The 25234-nt window shown below is 46.0% G+C and overlaps 1 protein-coding gene across 11 annotated transcripts in view; it reads right to left on the bottom strand.

Moving 5' to 3' along the window:
- Positions 1-25234, bottom strand: part of RHBDD1 (rhomboid domain containing 1) — a 118198-nt gene that overhangs the window by 4920 nt on the left and 88044 nt on the right. The window contains exons 7-9 of one of the 11 annotated variants that reach the window (XR_008619195.1): positions 11164-11218; positions 10531-10617; positions 8067-8128 (exon numbers count right to left, since the gene is read on the bottom strand). The exons of 7 other annotated variants lie outside the window; for them this stretch is intronic. Coding sequence is in view for 2 of the 4 variants with exons in the window: in XM_055090276.1 (XP_054946251.1) it covers positions 20034-20083 (50 nt within the window). In the remaining 2 variants the exon portion in view is untranslated. Of the gene's footprint in view, positions 1-8066; positions 8129-10530; positions 10618-11163; positions 11219-19973; positions 20084-25234 lie in introns of those variants that run through there. 3 more of the 11 variants (XR_008619192.1, XM_028482300.2, XM_055090276.1) reach the window with 3 other exon arrangements.

Raw genomic sequence — 25234 nt, 5'->3', positions numbered from 1 at the left:
TACAGCCCCGCACACACAGAAGCTGTTCAAGAAACATACGGGCCTGACTCAGCGGCACATGCCTATGACTTCCAAAGGTATGTGTTACGGCCAGACCACCACATTCAATGTTGCCCTCTGAGGCTCTGACACAACTGACTCTGGAAGCCCTGGCCTAGCTGGGAAGGGTGGGTGGGCCAGAGGGTCGGAGCCAGGAGGGAAAACAAGTGAACAGTTGATCCAAGCGTGGTACCTTGTCGGAGATGCTGACAGGGAACGTATCGACATGGTCGTTGTTAAGACAGTGATGAAAAGATGTTAGAGAAAGCAGTGTGAAACTAGGAGTCAGTTTGCTAAGCCACCACTAGAATTTCAGCTGTCAGACAATGAGAAATTTCTAAAAAGGCAGTCAAAAGGAACCCCTTTTTACATTTTTTTTCCCCCACTGGGATAGAGACCCCAACACTTACCCATGTCTGATTCTCCTTTCCTTTTGAGACGTGAGGGAATTACCCCTGCTGGCCCCTTGTAACATTTCCTGACTAGTCCACCCAAAAGTGATTCAGGTGGGCCAAGCCTGCCACTCCCTCCCGCTGGGTAAACTCCACTTGGAGGTTTTCGGATAAGTGAGGTATATGTCGTTTTACCAACTTTCACTACAGATGCTGTTCAAACGTGTAAGACTTTTCACCATAAAGATTTTACGAACACTGTAAGATTAAAAGTTTTACTGGACATGGGTTTCACCACATACATTTGTAAAGGAATTCCTCTCTGTTCAAAGTGGTAAACACTTTGAAATTACAGAGAAACTCGTGAATCCAATTACCATTAGTTTATTGCTTAAAAGCGCTTTACACAATGAGATCCAACTCCTGCTCTCCTTTTAACGGTTGTTTTTAACAAGTCCATTCTTAATTGCACTTATGAGCGCGGGCCAGTGTGTGACAGCCCATTCCAGCTGGGCAGGGAGCCGGGAGGCCTGGCTGCGGGCAGAGTTAGAAGCAAGCTCAACGTGGCATCTTGACTTCAGGCCACAGGGCACGAGCCCACAGATGCTGAAAGATGCTCAGACTCCCAAAGGGAACCACAGTGTCCAAGAGGAAAAGCCTGTTCCATGAAAGGAAATGCAGGGAGGAATCAGAGGGGCCAGACTGTGAAGGCTCTGGGGGTTCAGCTCTCCAAGTGGCCAGCCGGCACAAATGCTCTCTGGACCCATGCTCGGGGCATTTAAGGAGAACCACGGCTGAGCCAACAGAAGAAATGCCACGTGCTGAAGTAGAAAACTGACATCAAGAGAGGAGCAAGAATCACTCTTTCACAAGAGCCTTTTAAGGTATCCAGTATGAATTAGATTTTACTCCCAATTTCATGATGCCAATTTTACAGATGAAAAAAACTGAGGCTCAGGGAGTGTTAGGGACACACCTAAGGTCACAAAGCTAGCGTGAAGGGAAGCAAAAACTTGAACCTAGGTCTCCTGACTGCAGTTCTAGTTCTCCTCCTCCTCTTCCACACCCCCACCCTGCCATTCCTACTAACACACCGCGTACGTCATCACATCCCTTCGCTTTGCCTTATCCTCCTGCCAAAACCCAGAGAGTCCTTCTCCTTCATGGATGTGCAGGGAGCTCACTGTTATCTGAAAATAGAAAAAGAAGAAGATCCAGCCTGAGCTCTCATCTAAGCTCTCAAATAGATGGAGCTGAGCTGTCATCACAGATGTGAGTACAAAGTTCCCGCACTGGGTCCCCTTAAATTCTACTGACTACTAGAGTGGTTTGGGTTTTTAGGACCCCTGGAAAGGCCTTGCGTATAGCAACAAAACAACAATAATGACAATGCCTGATGTGCATGTTTTATGGGTATTTTAAATCCTTCAAACTCAGTGTTTCTGTTAACATCAAAGCCACCTGTCTGCAGAACGGCTTAACTGCTTCATTTCAGGCTTTGAACTGCATTCTTCTTGTTGGTCATTAGTTTTCTCGGAAAGTTTTCAAGACTAAATTAACCTGTGAAATGTTGAAGGCAGCTTTGTACTGGACGTCAGTCAGCCAACCCCCCAATCCTGTCCGTCACATCTGAGCTCTGGGTCAGTGCCACGCCGGGGACCAGGCCTCCAGCCGCTCCTCTCCTTCTCAGCTAAGCTCTGTCTTCCAATTCTCCACCTTGTCATTTATTTTTAAACCATTTCTATATTTTCTGATTGTGTCACACGACTACTATTTCTCTCCTTAGCCTCCAGGACCCTCTGCAGGCATTTCTCGAAGGGTCTAAGAAATGCGCTTTCCATACCTACCTATATTTATTAAGCACACAGAAAAGGATCTGGATGGGCCTCAGCTAGACGGTAAAAGGAGAAGAGGTCCCCATGGGTATACTGGAAAAAGTGTTGGTAGGAGAATGGGAGATGCTTCCGGCCCTGCCTGGAACTAGAGGGGACACCCCAGGCAAGTCTTCATTCTGGCAGGCTCTGGTTGGTTCACTTGTCAGGGGAGAGGGTGCAGAACAAGGTGGCTGCCAGGGTCCCTGCCGTTGACTCTGGAGTCTGATGACTGGGATAAACTCCTGACTCTTCCACTTACAGCTACCTATCCTTGAGCAAGTAGGTTACCTTCAGGCGGCCTTAGTTTCCTTATCTATAAAATGCAAATAGTAACAGTAGCTCCTTTGCTGGACTGTTGAGAGAATAAGAGAGGATGCATATAAAATGCTTAGCTGAGTGCCAGCAGTGCAGTTAATGCCTGATGAGCACTGGACGTTAGGACTTCTAACCTCTAACATCACTGAGAATCACATGGGTTAAACGTCTACCTGTTAATATCACTGGCTAAAAGACAGATACCAAATAAAATGACCAAAGACTTCTTAAAAGATAGAGCCCAATTCTGTTTGCGGACCAATTGGCAGTGTTTTGTACAAAGTGTGGAGTCACTACGTACTAAATACTTGTCCTCTAAGAGACAGATACGCAAAAGGTAATTCACAACCTCCACATGCCAGCACACTTTTGGGACTTTCGCGCACTGGGAAAACTGGAGAGCCCAGCTGAGACCTCTTTTCTCCGCTGAGTTAAATCATGCATTGAACATTTACAGGTCCGGGTGAAACAGCCTTGCTCTGATGAACTTGGTACAGAACATTAGTATTTATGAGCCTTGCTTCTATGGTCCTGTAAATGGAGGTCAGCCCTCAATTTTACTCAAAGAAACAGTGAGCATGCTTCAGAGACCCTCAGGAGCAGAGCCCAGTTTAAGAAGATTTAGCTCAATTATAGCACCAGTAGTGAGATCATAAGATTTATTGATTTGTGGTTCTTGATGGAAAAATTTTCAGTTCTCTACCCTTATGTATAATGCAGTAACCTCTGCATTTTACATCTAAGGGCGGAGAAGCAATTTCATCCACATAAGAATTGCTAAAGAGAATGCCATGAGTTGATGGCCATTTTCCCTACTGTTCGCCATCCCTGTAAAGAGAGATGTTTAATCTGCTGTATTCATAGATCCTGCCCATGATCTGACGAGCCCTCTATGCCATTCAGTGAAATTATACTAAAGTGAAGTCTCAAGATGGCTTATCTTTCCCTTCAATTAGGGACCTATGGAGGCAATCACTTAAAAAAAATTTTTTTTAAACCAAGAAACCTCTAAATATTCCTGTATTCTCTGGGATTGCTTTTGTCAAATGAGGGAAACAGCATGGGACCCATGTTCTCTCTTTCAAAAATGTTACTTTCTTAGAATTCCATGAATTCTAAAGCTTCCAAAATGTCTTCTGACAGGACAGTTGCTAAGTCATTTACTATGACCAAAAAGGCCTGGAAGGAACCCCAAGTCCAACAATTAGCAAGATATTATTTATTTATTTTTATTTTTATTTTTTTTGTGGTACGCGGGCCTCTCACTGTTGTGGCCTCTCCCGTTGCGGAGCACAGGCTCCAGACGCGCAGGCTCAGCGGCCATGGCTCACGGGCCCAGCCGCTCCGCGGCATGTGGGATCCTCCCGGACCGGGGCACGAACCCGTGTCCCCTGCATCAGCAGGCGGACTCTCAACCACTGCACCACCAGGGAAGTCCGGATGCAAATTTTAATACTAAAGGGATTTTCCATTTTTAAAAATCAATCTGTCTTAAATCCTTTCACAATTCTGTCACCCCCTTAACACTTTATCAAGAGGGATTTAAATGAGATTAGGAATGATTTTCAAGCACCTTTTATATATATTTAATGGCTTTAGGATGTTTCAAATTTTCTTTGATCTAAAACAGCAGGCCTTTTGGCCAGCAATCTGAAGGTGCCTCAGATGGAGTTTACCCAATCACATCAGCTGATTCTGGAAACTGAGAAGAGGTTGACTACCTCCCCTGGAGGAACAGCCTTCCCAGTTCCATATAATTTGGGACTGTATTTTTTTTTTAATTCAAAATCACCTATGGATATCCACTGGACAGATATAAGAAAATTCTTGGAAAACTAGACGCGGGGCTCCCTTTGCTTCCATATTCTCATTGCCTAGTACCCACGAGGGCCTACGTGCCTGGCTCGGACAGCAGAGAGAAACCAGACAAGGGCCCTGCCTGGAGGGAGAGATTTGAGAACATATTTTACAACAGAAAAAAAGAAAACTGAAAGTAGAATGAGGAAGTCTTTTGTGGGCAGGGAGTTCTGATGAAAAAAAAAAAAAAAAAAAAAAAAATATATATATATATATATACACACACACACACACACACACACACACACACACACACACACACACACACACACACACACACACACACATATGAGTACGGACAATGCTAGAAAAAAGATGAAGACCCTTTGGACTATTAAAATCCCACACTCCTCTCTGAATCTCCAGGGCCAGGGTGCCTGACTTGGCCAGGACGGGCAGCTGTGGCCTGGGGCCTCCCCTGATGTTTCTGATAGAGATCCCATACCTGCCCGCAAACAGGGCCCTAGCAGGACCCCCCCAGAGAGGGCCGCTGCCCTGTACCTCCCGCCTGGCCTGCATCTTTGCTGGACTTGGACCCTCCAACCTTAAAGGATTCCCGAGGTCCAAATGGCTACCTGCTCAAATCTCTGACCCCTCCGGCTCCTGGCCCTCTATCAGCTCTGACCCTCTGATCGTCATCTCTTAGACAGAGGAGGCCTTCCACTGCCTTTTTATGGCCGGACTTCCTGATGATGTTAAGATGGGGCCACGTGCCGGGGGCAGGGGAAGGACAGCAGGATGGAACTTCTAGTGGTCTCCTCAGAGCCTGGATACCACCCCTCCTCTTGCTTCTTGATCATGGGATTATCTTTAAGTTTTAATTTAAGTATTTTCTAAATTTAATTATCTTTGAGTAAGTTTTAACTTAATTTTTTTTTTTTAGGAGAGGGAAGTGGGTAAGAGATTATTTAAACTATAATAAATTGAGTTCAAAGAGATGTAAAATTGCGTCTTCCCAAGACCCACTGGGTTCCAGCCCTGCTGCTTGCCACTTGCTATGGCATCATCGTCAAAGAGTGGCTGCGGCTGAGTTCTCCCCTTGCTGGCCTTTAGCAGCCCCGTCCCATGAGCATAGTTTCCATAGAACAGTAACCAACTGGCCGGTGAAGGTGGGAGTCAGAGCTAGGCTCCCAGTTTTCAGTAGCTCAAATGCAAGAGGTTTGGGCAAAGCCAGGCAGTCTTGGAGACTCTATGAACGGGACAGCTGTCTGGTTTGCTGCTGTGATTCCTAAACTTTCATGTGCACAATAATGGAGAACTTGTTAAAAACGCAGATTTACTAGATCCTACAGCCAGAGGTTCTTACGCATCAACTGGTTGGAGAGCAGGAAGCTGCATTTTAATGAAAACCCACCCTGGCAGCGTTTCTGCTGCAGACAATGTAGCAGATCACTGAGAATCACTGGGGAAAAAGAACACACTTCGCTGGATGTGGGGTTGCATCTGGCTCCACGAGGACCTTGGACAAGGCACTTCTCCCTGGGCCTCGGGCTCCTCATCTGTGCAATGAGGGGTGCTGGACTAGACGTTTTAGACCTCCGCACAGAGGTGCAAGATCCCACGGCTGTGGGGTTCTCAGTGAGCCATCAGGGTTGGCTGGCCTAAGGAGGCAGAGTGCAGACGGGCCACACCAGCAACCTGCGTCCTCCACTGCCTGCAGTCTGGGCAGCTACTCTGCCTGCCCTGTCAGCCAGCCTGGCCGTGACTTCTGACAGCTGGGCCGAGAACTGGCCATGCTGTGCTCCTTGGCAACTTCCTCCAACTAATTTGGTCTAATTCAGTGTCCCTCCCCACGCCCCAACGTTTTAATTTTTAATAAACTTTTTATTTTGGAATAATTTTAGATTTAAAGAAAGTTACAAAGGTAATACAGCCAAACATCTTACATTATCATGGTCTAGTTGTCAAAATCAACCACTTACAGGGATGGGTACGTTACTATTAATGAAAGTCCAGACTCCACTTGGATTTCACCAGTTTTTCCACTAATTTCCCAACTAAAGCCAACAGTCCATTTAGTTGTCAGGTCTCCTTAGTTTCTTCAGGTCTGTGGTACTCTCTCAGGCTTTTCTTATCTCCTGTGACCTTGACAGTGTTGAGAAGCACCAGCCTGTAGAATGTCCCTCAGTTTGGTTTGTCTGATGCTTTTCCTCACCATGATTCTGGGGTTAAGGTTTTGGGAAGAAGACCACAGAGGAGAAGTGCCCTTCCCATCCGATCGTATGATTTGTCACTGGTGATGTAACCTTGAGCACTGGGTTAAGGAGTGTTTGCCAGGTTCTTCCACTTTTAACATTTTTTCATGAGCTCCAAGGGAATAAAGTTTTAACTCTCATCACCAAGAGTTACCAGGATAAACTGGAATAGGTAGAAGTGGGTACCTCAAGCAGCCTTTGTCACTTTCCCGGCTTGAGGAGGAGCAGGGTACAGTGGGGTCATGGCTGACCTTCACTGAATTCAGGTTCTCTAACACGGATGTGAGTGTATGAATCACCAGGAGAGCTCTTTGAGAGTTTGCGATTTGGCAGGCTTGGCATGGAGCCCAGGCTACGTATTTTAATGAGTTCCCAGGTGATTTGGAGCTACACTAGCTTTTTAGAATCAGCTCAGATTTTTTTTTTTTTCAACTGAAAATATCCACCCTGGGTTTCACGCCAGTATTTACACTTGCCAGCAGGTGGAGCCAGAGGCTCACGACTCAATCTGCTGAAGAAAACTAGGACAAATTCCAGTCAACAAAGCATTCCGCACTGTAAGCAGAATTAGGGTTATTTTGAAACAGATGGGCTCTACAGAAGCCGTTGCACTGAATATTATGGAGTTGTTTATTGTCTAGATGGTCTGAAACCCGGGGACTATCTGCCAGTATCTAGCAGTTTCTGTGTCATATCAGGTTTCTTCCAGAGCAGAGGAGACTGACAAGACCCTGGGAGACAGATGTGGTTATGGATATGGATGTGGATACAGATAGTTTAACCAGCTCCGAACTCAGAATTTACTCCTGCTACGGTGCATACTGCCTTGCGTAGCTGAGTGCATCTTTCTGGAATGATCAGGATCGCTCTAACTCCAAATCAGAAAGGTAGATACAACAGACACATTTGGATGCACACATATCCAAATAGATACAATCTGTGATGATAAGACAATGAATCCCGGATGCAATAATTCTAAAACTGCTTTACTTTAACCCTAATCCAAGTGGTTCTGTTTCCTGGTTTGCATTTTTACCCACACGCCCACTTACCCTTGCCCCAGTCCTCTTCCCTCCGCCCCTCTCCTTGTGCTGCCCCAGCTGACGTGAGCAGGGAGGAAGCAAGGGCCAGGAAGGCCATCGAGCGCTCATCTTGACTGTACCTGATGCACTCGTTCACAGTGTGCAGGACCAGGACTTACAAACGGAGACTTCTGTGAGTCCTGGAAATCCGCAAAGGCCTCCAAGCACCAACGGTTCCTCCCTAGAGAACGTTTTCAGTTCCTTAGCCTGTGATCCCAGGCGCTCAGCTGCTGCCGTGCTGGTCAGCCCGGGATCAGAGAGGCCGGGAAGGCGTCTCTGAGGTTGGGAGCTTGGTGACGGGCGGCTCGGCAGGTTCTGGCTGTCTCCGTGCTGGACAGACCCTCAGTCACCTGAGGGCTGCACAGACGTGCTTCCTGGTGGATGAGGCCCTGCTGTAAGCAGTGGGTTCGTAACTGCCTGGGACAGCGGCTCCCTCCCTCCAAGGGATAAACCGCCAGTTGATGGTGCCCCCTCTTTCACGAACCGGGCCAGGTCCCCCGCTCAGAAACTACAAAATCCCCAGCACGCTTGCTCTTTGCCCAGATTCTCAGACGGAGGCAGAGAGAAGCACCGTGGATGACGTTTAGAGCTGTGTCATTTTTTTCTCACTCCCTTCACCTTGAGTTTCAAATCAGAGACAGCCCAACGGCCAGCTTTTTCAGCAACAGCCCAAGGTAATGTTTTCATTGCCTGTTAAAATCATAGCCCATTTGGAATTAGCCCATATTTCCCACAGAAACCTCAATCTTCTGAAAATACCTTTTAACCTTTGGGCATAGAAAAATATAAGTAAATATCATCCCAAGAAATCAAAGAATAAGAAAGAAAAAAGATGGAGAGTCAGGAGGAGAACTCTGGAAAAGGGACAAAGAAACTTCGATCGGGAACTTCTGCCGAGACCAGCCACTGAGGGGTCACGTCCAGGTCACATTGGACAACTGTTGCCAGTGACTGTTCCTCAGGAGAAACAAGGATGTGGAGCCTGGGAGGGAAGGGGTTGGGGACAGCTGACCCTAGGCTTGGCGGCCAGACTGACTGGCAGCAAATACAATGAGCCACGGGACAGGTCCCACACCTACCCGCTGCCTGCATGCCACAGTCCTGCAAAACACGCAGCATGTCAAAGCTCTAGAGACTAGATACTGGATCTGGAAGAGTAATTTCCAAACTTTCATGTGGGTGAGCACGGTAAGAGGCAGATTCTAGGCTCTAACTTGGGAGATCCCAGATCAACGGCTGTGGTGAGACCCAGGAACCTGCATTTTTCAGAAGCACCTCGAGTGAGTCTGATGCTACCAGCCCCACTTTGAGAAACTTGGATCCGAGGGATGCCGTACTACATTCTGTTACATTTGTTACATCTTCCCCGAGCCAGAAGCTCTGGTGGTTTCCCAGGCTGTGCTGTGCTCAGTCCTGGACGATGTGAACTTTAAAAGTAAGACACCAACGCAACCCAGCTCTCCTGAAGATTCTATTAGTTATAACACGAGAGTGGACGAAACTGGCCACTCACCCAGTCCTAGGAGCAAAGCCACTCACCTCTGGATCCCAGGTGCCTGGGACCTGGTGGGCACGTCATAAATGTTTGGTGAATGAACAAAAAAACCAACTAATATGCTATCGGGGCTGAGCAGAGAGGGGGCCAGGAACCAGGGGCCCAGGCCAGGCCAACGGAGCTAGAGGACCGTGAGAGAGATGTCGGTAAATGGTGGCAGGTAGGGAATTTCAAGGCCCAAGAGTCTTGGTTTCTGGCCTCAGCCAACAACCAGCTTTCAAACCCTGAGACATAAGTGGGTGAGAACAGGTGACAGGAGGCTTCAGAATACAATTCAGTCTATCTGTTTCCTCTAACAAATGCATGAAGTTGGTCTGGGCTCTGGGGTTCCGTTACATTAGAGAACTTTGGTATCCAGAAGTAGGCCAAGATATGAGATGTACTACGTACATCCATGTTGAATGCTGTAAAAATTCAAATTATTTCTATTTTTCAGATATCATAAGCCTGACTGGTGCATAAGTATACATCAAGAGATACCGATATCAACGCATAATTATGAAAACAATCCCTGACCTAGGAAACTGTCCTTGAGATGTTGAGAAGCCAAGGAGAACATCATGGTTCGAAGCTCTCACAAAAGCTGGAAGCTGCCGGCATGCTTCTCTCGCAGGTGGAAACAGAGGAAGACGAATTATTCTGGGAAAAGCCGGCGATGAGAGTGCGTCACAGCTGGTCTCAAAGGCGCATGAATGTCAGGCTGAAGGTGGGGCGGGCACCCTGAGAACCACCAGCCCAACCCCACAAGGAAACAACAACGCAAGGGCCTCGGCAGATGCACTTGCTGGGTTAAAAAAAAAAAAAAAGGCAGGAGAGGGAGGGGTCGGGAGAGCCAAGAGGGAAAGTAACTGGAAGAAGAATGACATCCTGGTCAGTGGTCCAAGCCCCATGAATTCTGAATGGTTGGTGGTTTAGAAAACCAGGGTGGGCTCCTCGGCAAAGGCCTAGATAAGCTGGGAGGTAAGGATGACACAAGTGTATCCCTTCAGAGCGGACCAGCTCTGAATGAGATAAGTGGCAGGGTGAGAGCATCTGCAGAAATGCCAACAGGCAGGAGCCTTGCTCTCTGCACCAGAAGCTGAGAAATGCTTCCTGTGGGTCAGAGTTGGCCTAGAAGTGGGATGGCTGTGAAGTTCTGGGATGAGATAAACTATCCCAGAAGTAGGATGGTCATCTTAAAAACACGCTTGTTTTTGTATTTGGTGGTATTTAACCAGTTACCTGGTGGTCCAGTGGTTAGGACTCCATGCTTTCACTGCCAAGGGCCTGGGTTCGATCCCTGGTCAGGGAACTAAGATCCCACGAGCCCTGTGGAGCCACCGAGAAAACAAAACTAAACTAAACAACAACGAAAAAAAATGCAAAAAAATATTGCTCTGATGGTATGTAACCTAACCCTGAGCTGAACTGCTACTTTTTGTTCTTTTAGTTCAGATTAACCCACTCCCACCTACGCCAAGTTCTGATCCACTAGTGAGAGACAGTATGTGTGTTTGTGTGTGTACATGCATCCTTGTGTGTGGGCTCGAGTATGTGTGTTACAGACACGCCTCGTGACTGAAACTTCTCCCATAAACAAGCCCTCCCAGCCTCAGGAAGAGCCAGGGGCTTTCTCAGACTGCTGGCACACAGTCTTGAAACAGCCTGCCTCTAACTAACCTAGAATGGCTCAGAAATGATTCTAAAGTGGGCTGTGCTAGGGAGAGAGACTCAGTAACAAAAATGGCTTATTCTTACATGTCTGTTAAATAATTTCTAGTAAAACAAAACTGATTCTATGAACAGAAAGGGAGACCACAGAATGAAATTTTTTGAACTTTAAATTCCAAGTTAGGAATCTAGAGCGAGGCTTACCTTGGATAACTGATGATTTAGATAAGTGGGGAGGAATATATTGTTCTCCGAGCATCTGTGGAGACAGATGTTTCATCTAAGTGTTTGCTGTGGCCAAAAGAAAAAGCGAGTACTACAAGGCCTACCTACGGTTTTATTTTTTTTCTTCATTGGAGTAAAATTGCTTTACAATGTTGTGTTAGTTTCTGCCGTACAGTGAAGCGAATCAGCTATATGTGTACCTATATCCCCTCCCTCTTGGACCTCCCTCCCAGCCCCCCATCCCACCCCTCTAGGTGGTCACAGAGCACCGAGCTGAGCTTCCCGTGCCTTTATAGCAGGTTCCCACTAGCTCTCTATTTGAGGCATGATAGTGTATATACGTCCATCCTAGGCCTACCTATAGTTTTTAAGAAAGAAGCTTTAAAGACTGTGTCAAGTGTGGAAAGGAGATTCTTTGTGAGATGCATCCAGCTCATCTTAAAATCATGGATTTTCAGGACTTCCCTGGTGGTCCAGTGGTTAAGATGCTGTGCTTCCACTGCAGGGGGCGCAGGTTCGATCCCTGATCACGGAAGTTCCGCATGCCTCACGGTGCAGCCAAAAAAAAAAAAAAAAAAAATCATGGATTTTCAGAGTGGGGTGGGGGAGGACTTGGGATGACGGAATCCAATCTGCTCATTTCAGAGCCCAGAAACGGAAGCCCAGAGAGGGTAAACGGGTCTCCCGTTTTGCACAGCTAATGCGGGCAGAATCAGAACCCAGGTCTCTCAGTGCTCTGGTCATGTCACCAGACTTCATTGTTTTCCCTTTTAGCCATTTCATCCTGAAGAATCCAAACCTCCCTTTCAAGTCCGGAGTGGACAACGGTGTTTTATGAAAGTGCCTTCTGCTACCCGGCTCTGTGGGCAGCACGGGAAGGGAACGGGCTCTGGTGCCAGACAGAGCTGCGCTTGAATACGGGCTCGGCCCCTTCCTCTGTCTGTGCTCCTGGACAAGTCACTTTCCTCACCGACCCTCACTTTTCTTATCTGTGTGATGCAGGAACCCACCCCTGGATTGCTCTGAATGGAAGGAACTAAATAAAGGATGCCAGCACCTGGCTCAAAGCAATCGAGGGTCAGGGGTTCCTGCTATTACGCTAATAATCCCTTCCAGGCTTCCCCACCCCGGGAATGTCCCCACCATCCATCCAGTTAGTCCCCCACACCCAGACCCCAGTCATCCTAGACAGCTTCCCCTTCCTCATGTGGCCCCTTCAACCCACCACCAAATCCTGTCATTGTAACCTGAACCTTCCCCTAACTCGTCCCCCCTTCCCTGCACCTGCCATGTCACCAGCCCTGCCTGAGCCACCTGCTTCGTGAGCCTACGCTGGTGCCTGAGCCCCTAGATGATGTCCTGCCCTTGCTCTGGTCGTCCAACCAGCCACCCTCCACAGGGGAGCTGGAGAGCTTTGCCAGAACACGCATCTCATCCACTTTATCCTCTGCCTAAAGCCCTCCAGGAGTTTCCTTTCATTCAAGAACAAATATCAAGCTTCGTACGCAGCCCAGTAAGCCTGCCCTCCCTCAGCTCCAACTCCCAGGGATCCCTCCCTGCCTCCCCAAGCTCTCAGGAAAGTGGCCACGTCCCCCTTTGCCCCAAGTTCTCCCAGGATCCTGTCCCCTTTCTCCAAAGCACGTGATGCCACAGTGAGTAGTTACACGGGGCTCCGATGATCCCCGTCAGCTCCTTAGGTGGTGAGCTCTGTGGGGTGAGAACACGGAGGGTGTGTGTTCACCTTCTCCCCAGGGGTGAATAAATAAACAAACCAGCAGGAACGGGAGGGAGGGAGGGAGATGTGGAGGAGTAACTACTGTCCTCATTTTACAGACGGCCAGGCTGAGGCTCGAGGAAGGCGTGTGACTTCCCGAGGTCGGGGCCCCCAGGAACTGGATGGAAGCGCGGTGGTCCTCACACAGCACCCACCATGCTGCTTCAGAAACCAGCTCCCACGCTTCTCCTCTACCATCCGACCTTTCTTCACAGTAGCCAGTGGCTCAGCCAAAAATTAGTGGGTTCTTTAAAAAAAAAAAAAATTGGAGGCTCTGAAGGCATGGGGGGCGGGGACTATAATTGTCACATGGAAAAAAAGAAACTGCAAGTTAATAACGGGGAGATTTTGAGTTTTTTTTTTTTAAAAAAAGACCATCCAAAGCTACAAGATTTGTTGCTATTTAGACCAAATGGAACAACATTTCCAGAATTGTCTCTATGGATCTGAAGATTCTAGATTAAGGGCAGGTGACTTGGCCAAAGGCTTAGAGCTGTTTTCTGACACAAGTACTCTTAGGGAAGGAAAAACAAGGGCAGTAAAAGCCCCAGCGAGGTTTGCTACGCCAGTATGACTGATCTAAATGGAACACACTTCCATGAGTCATTTGTAGCTTTAAATACTATAGAAAAAAGAATTTATGAAACATGCCCAAACAGTCTCCCTTTGATGTGTCGATCTCTTTTCAAACCACATTGTTCAAATTTACGTTAAAATGCAAACCCTTCATGTTTACAATGGTACTCTTGGAGGAATAATGTAGAAGTACAACTGCTAAATTTCAAAGACAAGACTTATAACCTCAGAACAATGGGGCATTCCCAGCGCAAATTTATGAGCTGTTAAACCTCAGAAGGTTTCCTCAATTAGCAATGAAGGTTTTGACATATTTGCAGCCTGGTATAGGGGCTGCTTTTTATACAATTTGGGGTGTACTGCTTGTATCGGAACTTTTCCTTACTTTTATTGACCTCGGATGACAGCTACTGTGCTCCTCTCCGGGCAGCGTTTGATCCCGCTAATTGTACCGTGGAGCCGGGACGGCATTTCACGGCTTACCATTGCTCCTGGGGCGCACGACAAATTATACATAAAGCATCGCGTTGTAATTGCTGCATATTGTGAACTTGGCTCGCCTTCCCAACATAAAATACCGACATCCAAGTAGTTTTATTATAAAAAACCGTAAGGGATTCTTTTGGATTATAAACATCTGAAGACATAACGTTCTCATGAATTCTGGTGGCTATTTTGGACACACACGGGGCGGGCAAGGCTGAAAAGCAAATCAAATATACTTCACATGAATGTTTACAGAGAAAAAGAGGAGGCAGTCACGAAGGCAAGGCCATAGGGAATGCAAAACAAAACAGAGTAGGAGCTGAAGGGCAGACAAAAGTCCAAACTGGGAAATCAAAGAGGCAAGGTCTAGTGATGGCCCTTCGTCTCCCTGGGCCTCAAGTTCCTCCTTTTGAAAACAAAGGCACAGAACAAAATGACCACAGAGGTCCCTTTTCCATGAAGATAGGAGCCTCAGGGGGGCAGTGACTTGTTTTCCAAGTCTGATTTGTCAGCACTAGAAACCTGTGTCTTGTACCAAACACACAGCTTCTTACCACTGCCCTGTTGGTTTGGGGCCTCTTAGAAAAAGATGATGCCTCTTTAAAGGGCAAGGGGCAGAATAAATAAAGCACAAGTTTTGTATATGCAATACGATCAAGTGCAAAAAAAAAAAAATCACAAGAACAGTACAGTGATCACTCCAGATGCCCACAGCAGGCCGCGGTCACAGGACTTGCTGCAGATTTGGAAGCAACACCAAGGCACCAGGGGGTGCGCCCTCTTAACCCTGCCTTCTCCTCTCTCCCTGCCCTGGGACAGCAACCTGATATATGAATTCAGACTGGTTTCTTTCCACTTCCTCTCAGGGAAATGAATGTCCTAGAGGAGCCAGAGGTGCTCCAGCAAGATTTCAAGCACAAGGGGTCACCTGGCAGCTCAGCCGGCCACACAGGTAACACATAACTGGACTGTGTTAGAACCGTGGCTTCTCTTTGAAGCCAGGCCACAGACAATCCAAAGTGCAGCTGGTAGGCTGTTAACCTCCTGCCAAAGAATTCTGTGTCCCTCGACTGACTTCTCCTCCCACCTGGTTCAACAGCAAGCCAAATGGCCCACTTAACCGCAAACCGAATTTAAGACTTAAATTTGACAACAAGGTATGCTTAGAACTTTGAGTGTTTGGCACAGGAGGGTCAGAATTGTAACTATTTACTTAAATTATGACACCCAGAGCTGCATAAAAGGCATCCTGGATGAGAAACACACCGGCTGTCCATCTGTCAAGACTGTGGAAAGCCTGTGAGGCAGTGTGGCCCTCTTCTCCCAAACCGTCACGTCTACTGTGGGCAAGGTAGCCGTTCTGCTACCAACTAGTTCGCGTGAACAAAAGGGGACGCGCAGGAGTGGGCAGCTAGGAGGGCAACAGTCAGGATTACAGTTTTAGGACAGAATACTCTTACTTATTGGCCCTAGAGTTGTGCTAAGGCTCACAGACATGTCACCAGGGAGATATGATCAGCTGTGGTTTTGTCAGTGAATGAAGCACATCAAGGTTCTTCTCTGGTTATCGCTCCTTAAGAGACAATAATAGGGAATTCCCCGGCGGTCCAGTGGGTAGGATTCTGCACTCTCACTGCTGAGGGCCTGGGTTCGATCCCTGGTCGAGGAACTAAGATCCCACAAGCCATGCGGCATGGCCGGGGGGGGAATAAAAGGGGGGGGGGACTGGGCAGGGAAAGTGAGAGGCCATATCTAGGAATTGTTTTTGGAAACACTCCCAAGGCAATGGACTTTGCTCTAAATAAAGAAATACCAGTCTTCAAAGGGGGACAGTTTTGGGTAAATGGCAAAGCATGAGGAGGCTGAGTGACAAAGGGAATATGAAAATACTACCTTCCCAACGAACACCCAGGGTGTCATTTACATGTGGGATCTAAAATCTGACACAGATGAACCTATGAAACAGAACCACGGACACAGAGAACAGACTGGTGGTTGCCAAGGGAGAGGGGGTGGGGGAGGGGTGGAGTGGGAGGCTGGGGTCAGCAGATGTAAGCTATTATATGTAGAATGATGGCCGGGGCGGGGGGGGAATAAAAGGGGGGGGGACTGGGCAGGGAAAGTGAGAGGCCATATCTAGGAATTGTTTTTGGAAACACTCCCAAGGCAATGGACTTTGCTCTAAATAAAGAAATACCAGTCTTCAAAGGGGGACAGTTTTGGGTAAATGGCAAAGCATGAGGAGGCTGAGTGACAAAGGGAATATGAAAATACTACCTTCCCAACGAACACCCAGGGTGTCATTTACATGTGGGATCTAAAATCTGACACAGATGAACCTATGAAACAGAACCACGGACACAGAGAACAGACTGGTGGTTGCCAAGGGAGAGGGGGTGGGGGAGGGGTGGAGTGGGAGGCTGGGGTCAGCAGATGTAAGCTATTATATGTAGAATGGATAAACAACAAGGTCCTACTGTGTACCACAGAGAACTATATCCAATATCCTGTGATAAACCACAAAGGGATAGAATATTAAAAATGTATATATACATATATATATGTGTGTATAACTGAGTCACTTGGCTGTACAGCAGTAATTAACACAACATTGTAAATCAACTATACTTCAATTTAAAAAAAAAGAGAATGCCACTTTCCCAACTTCTTTAGACAAAACTAGGCCTGAGGTCCCCCCCCGTCAGGCAACCACTTCGTAGTCACGAGCATCTCCAGTGCAAGAAAACATCTCACACAATTTTCTTGAGTAATTATTTCCCTAAATTGATGCCAGGAAAATCTTGTTCTTTCTCTGGGGAGAATATACTTCGGGATTCCTGCCACAAATTAAATGGTCTAGATGAGTTTAGAGAAAGATCATTTAAGGACAATCAAAAAAATTACACACACACACACACACACACACACACACACACACACACAGGAAAAAGAAAATACCAAACGTGAATGACAGTGCCTAGGTTGGAAGTCCAGGTAGGAACCCCATGAGGAAGGATAGTGCCAGGGAGACAACACAAACTCAAGAAGGGTTCTGCATCCCTCTATTTTGAAGTCCAGGTCCATCAAGAGATCTTAAAAGAAATACATAAAAAGAATATAGCAGTGGAGAAACTGAAGTTTTACATCTCCAATTTTTATGTTATAGGCTTCCTTCCCCCCTCTAACTTCAGTTTATAAACTGAAGGCTTCAGTCTTTTGAATACACAAGGACACTTGTGCACACACAACCAAATCCAACCAAAAAAAGAGAAATAAAAACCAAAGCCATTTCAAATATACCTCAAGCGAGAGCTTGATCGAGTGTCTGGACTCCAGAGACCACTCTGCCTAGTCATGGTGGTATTCCCAAGGCAGGTGGCCAATCAGAATTTGCTGAATGACCGAATCCCAAAGAATTTTCATGGATGGAGGGTTAAGTTCCACCATTTCCAGCTCCTGCCTTGACCCACAGACTCAGCCATCCAGGGGCGCTGCAGGTTTTTGGTTTAGCCCTAGTCTGCCCTGGAGCCATCCAGTGAGATCCAACTAGAGACCCTGGGGATCCAGATGAGCTGACAGGAGAAATTGCTCCTCACGTCCATTTACATAAGAAAAATGAGGATCTACTTTTCTAGGGGTGAAATCAGGGCTGAGGAAGAAAAGGATGGCTCTTACACAATCTTCATCTCTCTCTCCCCTCTTTGTATTTCTTTCTTTCATAAGAAGGGGGCTCTCTAGCTTTCCAACATGTTCAATAGCTACCAAATCCGAGGACTCTGAAGACAGACCACGAAGATTCACCCTTGGATTTAAAAAAAAGTCACATCTCGTGAAAACACAGATATCACCATGAGAAATACCTGAGAGAAAACACTTAGAATTCGAAACAAAACAAAACAAAAAAGACAGGCAAAAAACACTTCTTTGGTTTTGTCAAGTAACTTATTTGAGTATCTGAATATTAATAATATCCACATTTATCCCACACTTGTAAGGCAAAGCAAATAAACTATAGCCATTAAACAGAGAAAAGAATTATCACCCTAAAGTGGCTACTCCTTCATAAGAGCTACCAAAATGCAAATAACCTGTAGCCTGTTCTTTCTTGTGCCTTAGCTGTAACAGAGGAGAAAACTGGCTTGGAAAAGAACAACGAGAGAAAGACAAGGACTATGTTTTGAATGCACAGTTTGGGGGACGTCCACCGTGACGGCCGTGTAAAAGAAATAAGCCATCCAGGGCTGACATGGGCTCTAATATAATACCAGACTTTACCACTTACTATTCATTCGTTTGTTCATTCTTTCACTCTTTCTCTTACTAGGTGATCATTCATCCAACAAACATTTATTAAGCACTTTCCCGGGGGGGGGGTCTGTGATAGGTGTGGGGTGCACAGGAGTGAATAAGAGCAGGGGATGGCTTTATCCACTGTAGAAACAGTGCTCAGGGACTAAGCCTGTGAAAACGTCTGAGATCTCAAAGTAATTAACTGGCTCCCTCAGTAAAAAAAAAATCTATAAAACTGAAAAGTAATAAGTATTTGATTAAATGCCTATGAAATGTACCATATCAATCATTTATATCTCAATTCATAAATATGACATATATATTTATAGTCGTTTACTTAAATATATATTTATATACCACGGATGGGCTGTCACGTGTTTCAACACGTGAAATGACACAGGGTCGGGGTGGGGTTCCTAAAAATAAAAACCCACGGAAGTCCTCAAAAGTCCCCCCAGGATGGACAGGACATCTGTGCTCTCCCGGAGTTCACAGTGTAGTGGAGACAGAGGCACACGCCAGTAGCCACAATCACCTTGTGAAATAGCTAAGAAAGTTGCCCCTCTGAGCCTCGTTTTCTTCATGAAAAAATAACCTACTGAAAACCAGAAACCATGGCCTTTGGGGCAGTTTTGAGGTCCAAGTTAAAAAAAAAAAAAAAAAAGATGGGAAAGTATTTCATAAGCTCAGAGTGATGAGAAGTAAAATTTTAACCCCTTTGGTCTTTGCTCCTCCTGATAGTAAATGTCTCTTACTATGTCGGATGCTACACCTGCTGCCTACCTGGGAACGGGTGCTCAGACCAGAGACAAATCTCTACCATACCCTAAACATAAGGCTGCTCTGGTGCCCTTCTGCAGCCCACAGATGTCTCTGATGGACAGACACACGTAAACCAGGAACGCTTCATGTAAAGATAAAACTTGGTCTGTATCGTGAGATTCCAAAGAAACAGAGGTTAAAAAAAATAAATAAATAAAAAATAAAATAAAATAAATAAAAAAAAAACCCCCACTTACACTGGTACAAATGAAACCATTTTTCAATTAGCTCAGCCCTAAGCAGACACCACCAGCTATTTTGCCCTAAGAATGAAAAGCTGTGGACTGATCCTGAAGTCAATTTTACTTCTCTCTTTTGTAGACATTTCATGAAATACCTTAATCGTCCCAGCTGGCAACATTAGTAGGTAAAAGAGGAAAATGAACTCAGTTTTGGAAAGAAAGGATCATGTGGCATGACACAGAAATATATCCTAGGAGGCAGTCTGGTTCTATTATTTGTCCTTTTTCCCTTTTTCCTAGTCTTCTTCATGGGCTCCCTTTTAGGGAGCGGGCTGGGATGGGGCTGGGGCAGGGTATGACCAGGTTAAAAGCAGCCCAGGACACAACATCATAAATGGAAGAGGGATAGCAGTTATAAGCTTCTGCAAATAGAACCTGGCCGCTTCAAATGTGTATGACTAGACCCTCCTTCTGACTTCAAGATTTCCTTTGTGTCTCACCATGGGATGTGTGTTAGGGTGATATACAACGTGTTTAAATAAAACAAGAAAACAAACCAAGAAAAATTCTCATGATGAAGAATGAAAATCTACTAAAAATACTTCACAATGGCTTCAAACATGAAATCACATTTACAAATAACATTTTCATGACTTGGGCATAAGTGACTCAAGAACATACGGATTAAATTTCCTTCAGAATGCACAGGGCTTTAAAAATCAAGCAGAAACTTGCTTGGCAAAATTAGCTTCGTTTGTAGAGCAGAGCTCTGGGGGAAAAAAAGAAAAGAAGTTTGTCAGACGGCACTCGCTTTGGCATCCCTTCTCTGGTGCTTTCTTTGATGACCAAGTCAACCGGCTAGGAACAACTTTCTTGGAAATCGTTTAACTCTCTTTCCCTATTTAGGCAAAGTATTCAATAACTTTATAATAAACGACTCTCCCTCACCTCGACTATCTCAAGCATCAAAAACCATGCCGCATGGCACAGGGAGATCAGCTAGGTGGTTTGTGACCCCCTAGAGGGGTGGGATAGGTAGGGTGGGAGGGAGGGAGACGCAAGAGGGAAGAGATATGGGCACATATGTATATGTATAACTGATTCACTTTGTTGTAAAGCAGAAACTAACACAACATTGTAAAGCAATTATACTCCAATAAAGATGTTAAAATAAATAAATACATAAATACATAAATTCCTTAAAAAAAAAAATCATGGTTTAAGGTCCACTTCTGTAAAAAATGTTGAGCCATCTTAGGCAGAGAGCAAATGGCTACCGCATCTTTGCGGCAATCAGCTATGACTGCATATATAGGGACGTTTTTATTGCCTATTAATCCATTTGGAACTAAATACTTTTCCCCCCCATATTAAAGACACACATTTTAGACAGAGCCCATAACAATCAGGCTCTGTTTTACCTGCCCAAACTTTTTGGTTTCTTTCACCACACAAAGTTCACACACAAATACTACCACCACCAACATTGCTATCAAATAACCTTAGCATTCACAGTGTTCACTGTTTCCAAAATGCACCGTCAAACATCACCTCATTCCATTCTGGGGGACAGTCATGACAAGTATTTAACCCATTTTTAGATGAGGAAACTGAGGTTCGGAGAAAGGTCATATAGCAACAACTAGCCATTCTGCAAATACCAATTGTACTTTCCTGTCTTGGCATCTTTTATTGTTTATTTTGGTAATTTTTAATAGTCATGTTCTCTAGAATACCTGTTCCCTTTATCCCCACTGACCAGAATCTCCCATTCTTCAAGGACCAGAACAAATACCACACCTTTCAAGATGTGATCCTTGAACACTAAATCTCCAAGCAGGATGATCTTTTTTATGTATCAACTGGGCTAGGCTACGGTTATCAGTTATTCAGTCAAACACTAATGGGGGTGTTGCTCTGAAAGTATGTGGTAGATGTGATTAAGTCTCTAATCAGTTGACTTCAAGGGAGATTATCCTAGTTAATCTAGGTAGGCCTGATTTAATTAGCTGAAAACCCCCTAAGAGCAAAGCTGAAGCTTCCTCAGCAAAGAAGCAATTCCACTGATGAACTGCGGCTTCGGCACATGTCCCAGAGTTCCAGCCCACCCCTCCCGAAGGCCTGCCCTACAGACTTTAGACTTGCTGGTTCAGCTCCCACAGCTGTGAGCTCCTCAATGAGTCAGGCACTGCTTGTCACTGGATCATGAGAAAACAGCAAGATTTCCATGAAGTTCACAGGGTACATTTGGGATATCCTGACTTAAAATATCTGTTATGTGGCATTTATGGAATTCACTCTTGGGGATCTGGGGTCACCTCACAAAGAGGTGGTCCATTTTCTACATCAGGTTCTCAAAGTGATTCCCAGACCAGCATCAGAGCATCACCTGGGAACCTGTTAACCAGTCAAATTCTCACACCCCATCCCCAAAGCCATTAAGTCAGGAACTCTGGGGGTGGGGCCCAGCTCTAAACACAGGAAACCATTCTGTTTGGTGTGTAAGAGAATCACCTGCAGAGCTCGTTGAACTAAAGACTGTTGGGTCTCACCCAGGACACATGGTTATTTACATGTAAATGAATTAAAATTAAATAAAACTAAAACAGCAGTGCCTCAGTTGTACTAACTACATTCCAAGTGCTTAACACATGTGGCTAGCGGCTACCTCGTTGGACACTGAAGTTAAAGACCATGTCCATCACTGCAGAACGTTCTATAGGACAGTGCTGCTCTAGAGCCACTGAGAGGGACCCCTAGGAGAAACCCCTCCAAACACACGTCAGGTACTACAGGCAGGGAAAATAGTAATTTCCGTTATTAGCCTTACACTGAAAAAGCACAAGGCCAGATGGTTCCAATCAAAGGCAAATGTTCCTTTGTGATTAGGCTGCTTCTCACGTGGGCGATTCTCTGCAGCTTAGGATGCGTAGCATCAGGGATTTATTTATTTATCACCAGTTAAGGCTGGGGAACCCAGCAGCAGTAGCGCAGGCTCCGTGAGTCATCAGAAGCCTTCTTTTTATTCTTTCACAGGGGTGGGGGTGGGGATTAAGAAGTTCAAAGCCTTTAGAAGCTCAGGGCCTCTGTTTTAACTCTGGTGGAACAAAGGACAAAAGTAGGGTCTATATTGCACCATCAACTGTTCACTTCCTGAAACAGCTCCTGGCAAGGCTATTGCTAACCTCCGTGCTGCTAAATCCACGGATCATTTCTCAAGTCCTCATCTGCCTGGGACCACTGGGGCATTTGGCACAGGTGGATACTCTTTCCTCCTAGAAAAAGATTCTTTTTTCTAGGACCACCTGCTCTCTTTTTCTCAGGTTTTCCACCCCGCTTCGCTGGTTCCTTCTTCTGCCTCGCCTTTGCCGGTACCTCTTTTTCTCTCTGACCCCTTTGTATTGGAGACCCCAGCGCTCAGGCTTTGATCCTCTTCTCCATCTTTACTCAGTCCCTTGGCGATTCCACCCACTTTCATGAATTTAAATACCATTTACATCATGCCGAGGACTACCAAATTTTTATTTCCAGACCATACCCGTCATCTGCTCTCATACAGAACTACCTACTCCATCCCCACATGGAACTCTCATAAACTTGTCACTCTCTCCAGGTCCAAGACTGAACTCCATTGTTTTCCCTGCAAACCTGCTCTATCTGCATGTTCAGGTTAATGGAAACTCCAACTTTCCAGTGCCCTCAGCCCAAAACGTTATTCCCCCTTCACTTCTCTTTCTCTCACAATCACCGCCATCCTGTCAAAGAACCCTTCTGTTCTACCTTTGAAACGTATCCAGAAGCTATAACCGCTATGCACCTCCTCCACGGCTGCCATCCGAGTGGGAGCTGTGGTCCTCCCTTGCCTGGGTTACTGCAACAGGCTCCTAACTGGTCTTCCTGCTGCTACCCTCTGCCTCTGTCTTCACATGGCCTATCCCTCTGTGTCTACCTTCTCCTTTTCTCTCTCTTATCAGCACACCTATCACTGGGTTTAGGCCTACCCTCATCAGGATGATCTCACCTTGCCAGTGTTAACTTTCTTTACATCTGCAAAGACTCTTACTCCAAATACAGTTGCATTCTAAGGCTCTGGGGATGCAGCTCTTTTGGGGGCCAGCGCTCACCCCACTATGCTGCCCCACAGACTATTCTCAACACAGTAGGCCCAGTGAGCCTTTAAGAAATTAAGTTAAATTATGGTACTCTGTGCTCAAACCCCTCTAACGGCCCCCATGTCACTTAGAGAAAAAGCAAAGCCCTTCTGCCGGCCTAAAAGGCCCTACGTGATCTGGCTCTTACACCTCTCTGTCCTCGCCTCCTAGCGTCCAGTCTAACAGTGGCCCAGACTAGTGGATGTGGATTTGAGACATGTTTTGGCTTAGCATCAAGATCACCTGGTTACTGACAACACCCAGGAGGTAACACCTGATGAGAAACAAATTGGGCAGGTGGAAAAGGCATGTACATGCTGCATTTGAGGCGTCCTTGAGTTCATTTATATACTGATAGAATTTCAGAAAGAGATCTGGGCTGAGAAGATAAGTGTGAAGTATAAATCGTAACTAAAGCCTTAAGAGAAGAAAAGAGGTCCAAGAATGAAGTCATTAGGAAAACTGAAATTCCAAGGTAGAGCAGAGGGGGGTGAGCCTGCAAAGGAGACCAAGGAAAGAGGTCAGAGCAGTAGTGGGAAAGCCAGGAGGGTACACATCAGGGGGGAAAAGGGAGGAAAAGAGGAGGGTTTCAAGGGGTGGATAGTTACGTTAAGTAAATCTGGGGAAGAGGAGTGTCTCCGGCCTTAGCAACATTGAGGCCGCTGGGGAACTTGGCTAGAACTGTTTCATGAGAGTAAAGGGGGGCAGCAGCACGACTGAAGAAGTGCAGACTGCAGACCGTAAGTGGAAAGGAAAGGCAGTCGTGCTGTTGGTCTCTCTCTCTTTGGGGATGAGTGTGGAAAGAGACTCGAGTAGGTTTCAACATCGACAGCAAGGATCTGGTCAAGACTCAAAAGCTGAAGACAGAGGGAAAGGGGGATAATCAGTAACAACAGCTTTTCCTGAGAAGTCAGGACAGGTAAGGGATTAGCTTTTGCTAAGAGGAAAGAGACCCCCTGCCCAGCTGTTAGGAGGGACAAGTTAAGTATGGGGGTGGAGACAGGTAAGTTTGTAGTTTTCATCATGGGACGCTGAGGGCATTACCTACAGGTGGATTCTATTTTTGGGGGGGGAAGTCGAGGACAGGTGAGATGTTGATATCATTTATAATAGACTCAGTTTACTCTGTTGGGGCACATTCGCCAATTGGGCTCAGCTGCCAGGTGCAGGGTCCGAGAAGCCTAGTGGCTGGGCTCATCTAAGTCTGTGGATTTTTTCCATATAGGTGGACGAAGGGCTGAGCATCAAGGGCACGGAAGGTATTTGTAAGAGAGTAACTGAAACAAAGGACTGGAAGCCTAAGCACTGGATGGAGGCAAGTAAGACAAGACGGGAAGGAATTAATGAACTGGAAAGGGGAACAAAGAACACCTGCAGCTGAGTACCCAGAACCTGAAGGTCACCTAAAAGTGGTCGAAACACTCCATACTAAGTCCATGAAAGCTAAGAGCCCAGTGTATTTAACACAAGAAGCAAAGGAGTTTTAGATATAACCATTCTACTGCCAGGGTATCAAGTGCCACCCTGCTTGCTATCAAAGAGAACCAGAGGGACCTTTACATTGAAAAGGTAAGAAGGAGGTACTGAAATTCAAGGAATATCATTCCAAATCTGGATTTCATACCCCTAAATCACTTCCAAGTGATGTGCTTTATTTTACTGATTTTGCTATAACTGATTCTATGTAAGTGTCCTATACACAAGTTTACCTGATTTTTTTTTTTTTTTTTTTTGTGGTACGCGGGCCTCTCACTGTCGTGGCCTCTCCC

This window comes from Physeter macrocephalus, chromosome 2 (genome assembly GCF_002837175.3).
Source record: "Physeter macrocephalus isolate SW-GA chromosome 2, ASM283717v5, whole genome shotgun sequence".
Taxonomy (NCBI): domain Eukaryota; kingdom Metazoa; phylum Chordata; class Mammalia; order Artiodactyla; family Physeteridae; genus Physeter; species Physeter macrocephalus.
Note: the sequence above shows the minus strand (reverse complement) of the source record. Positions and strands in the feature narration are given on the sequence as shown.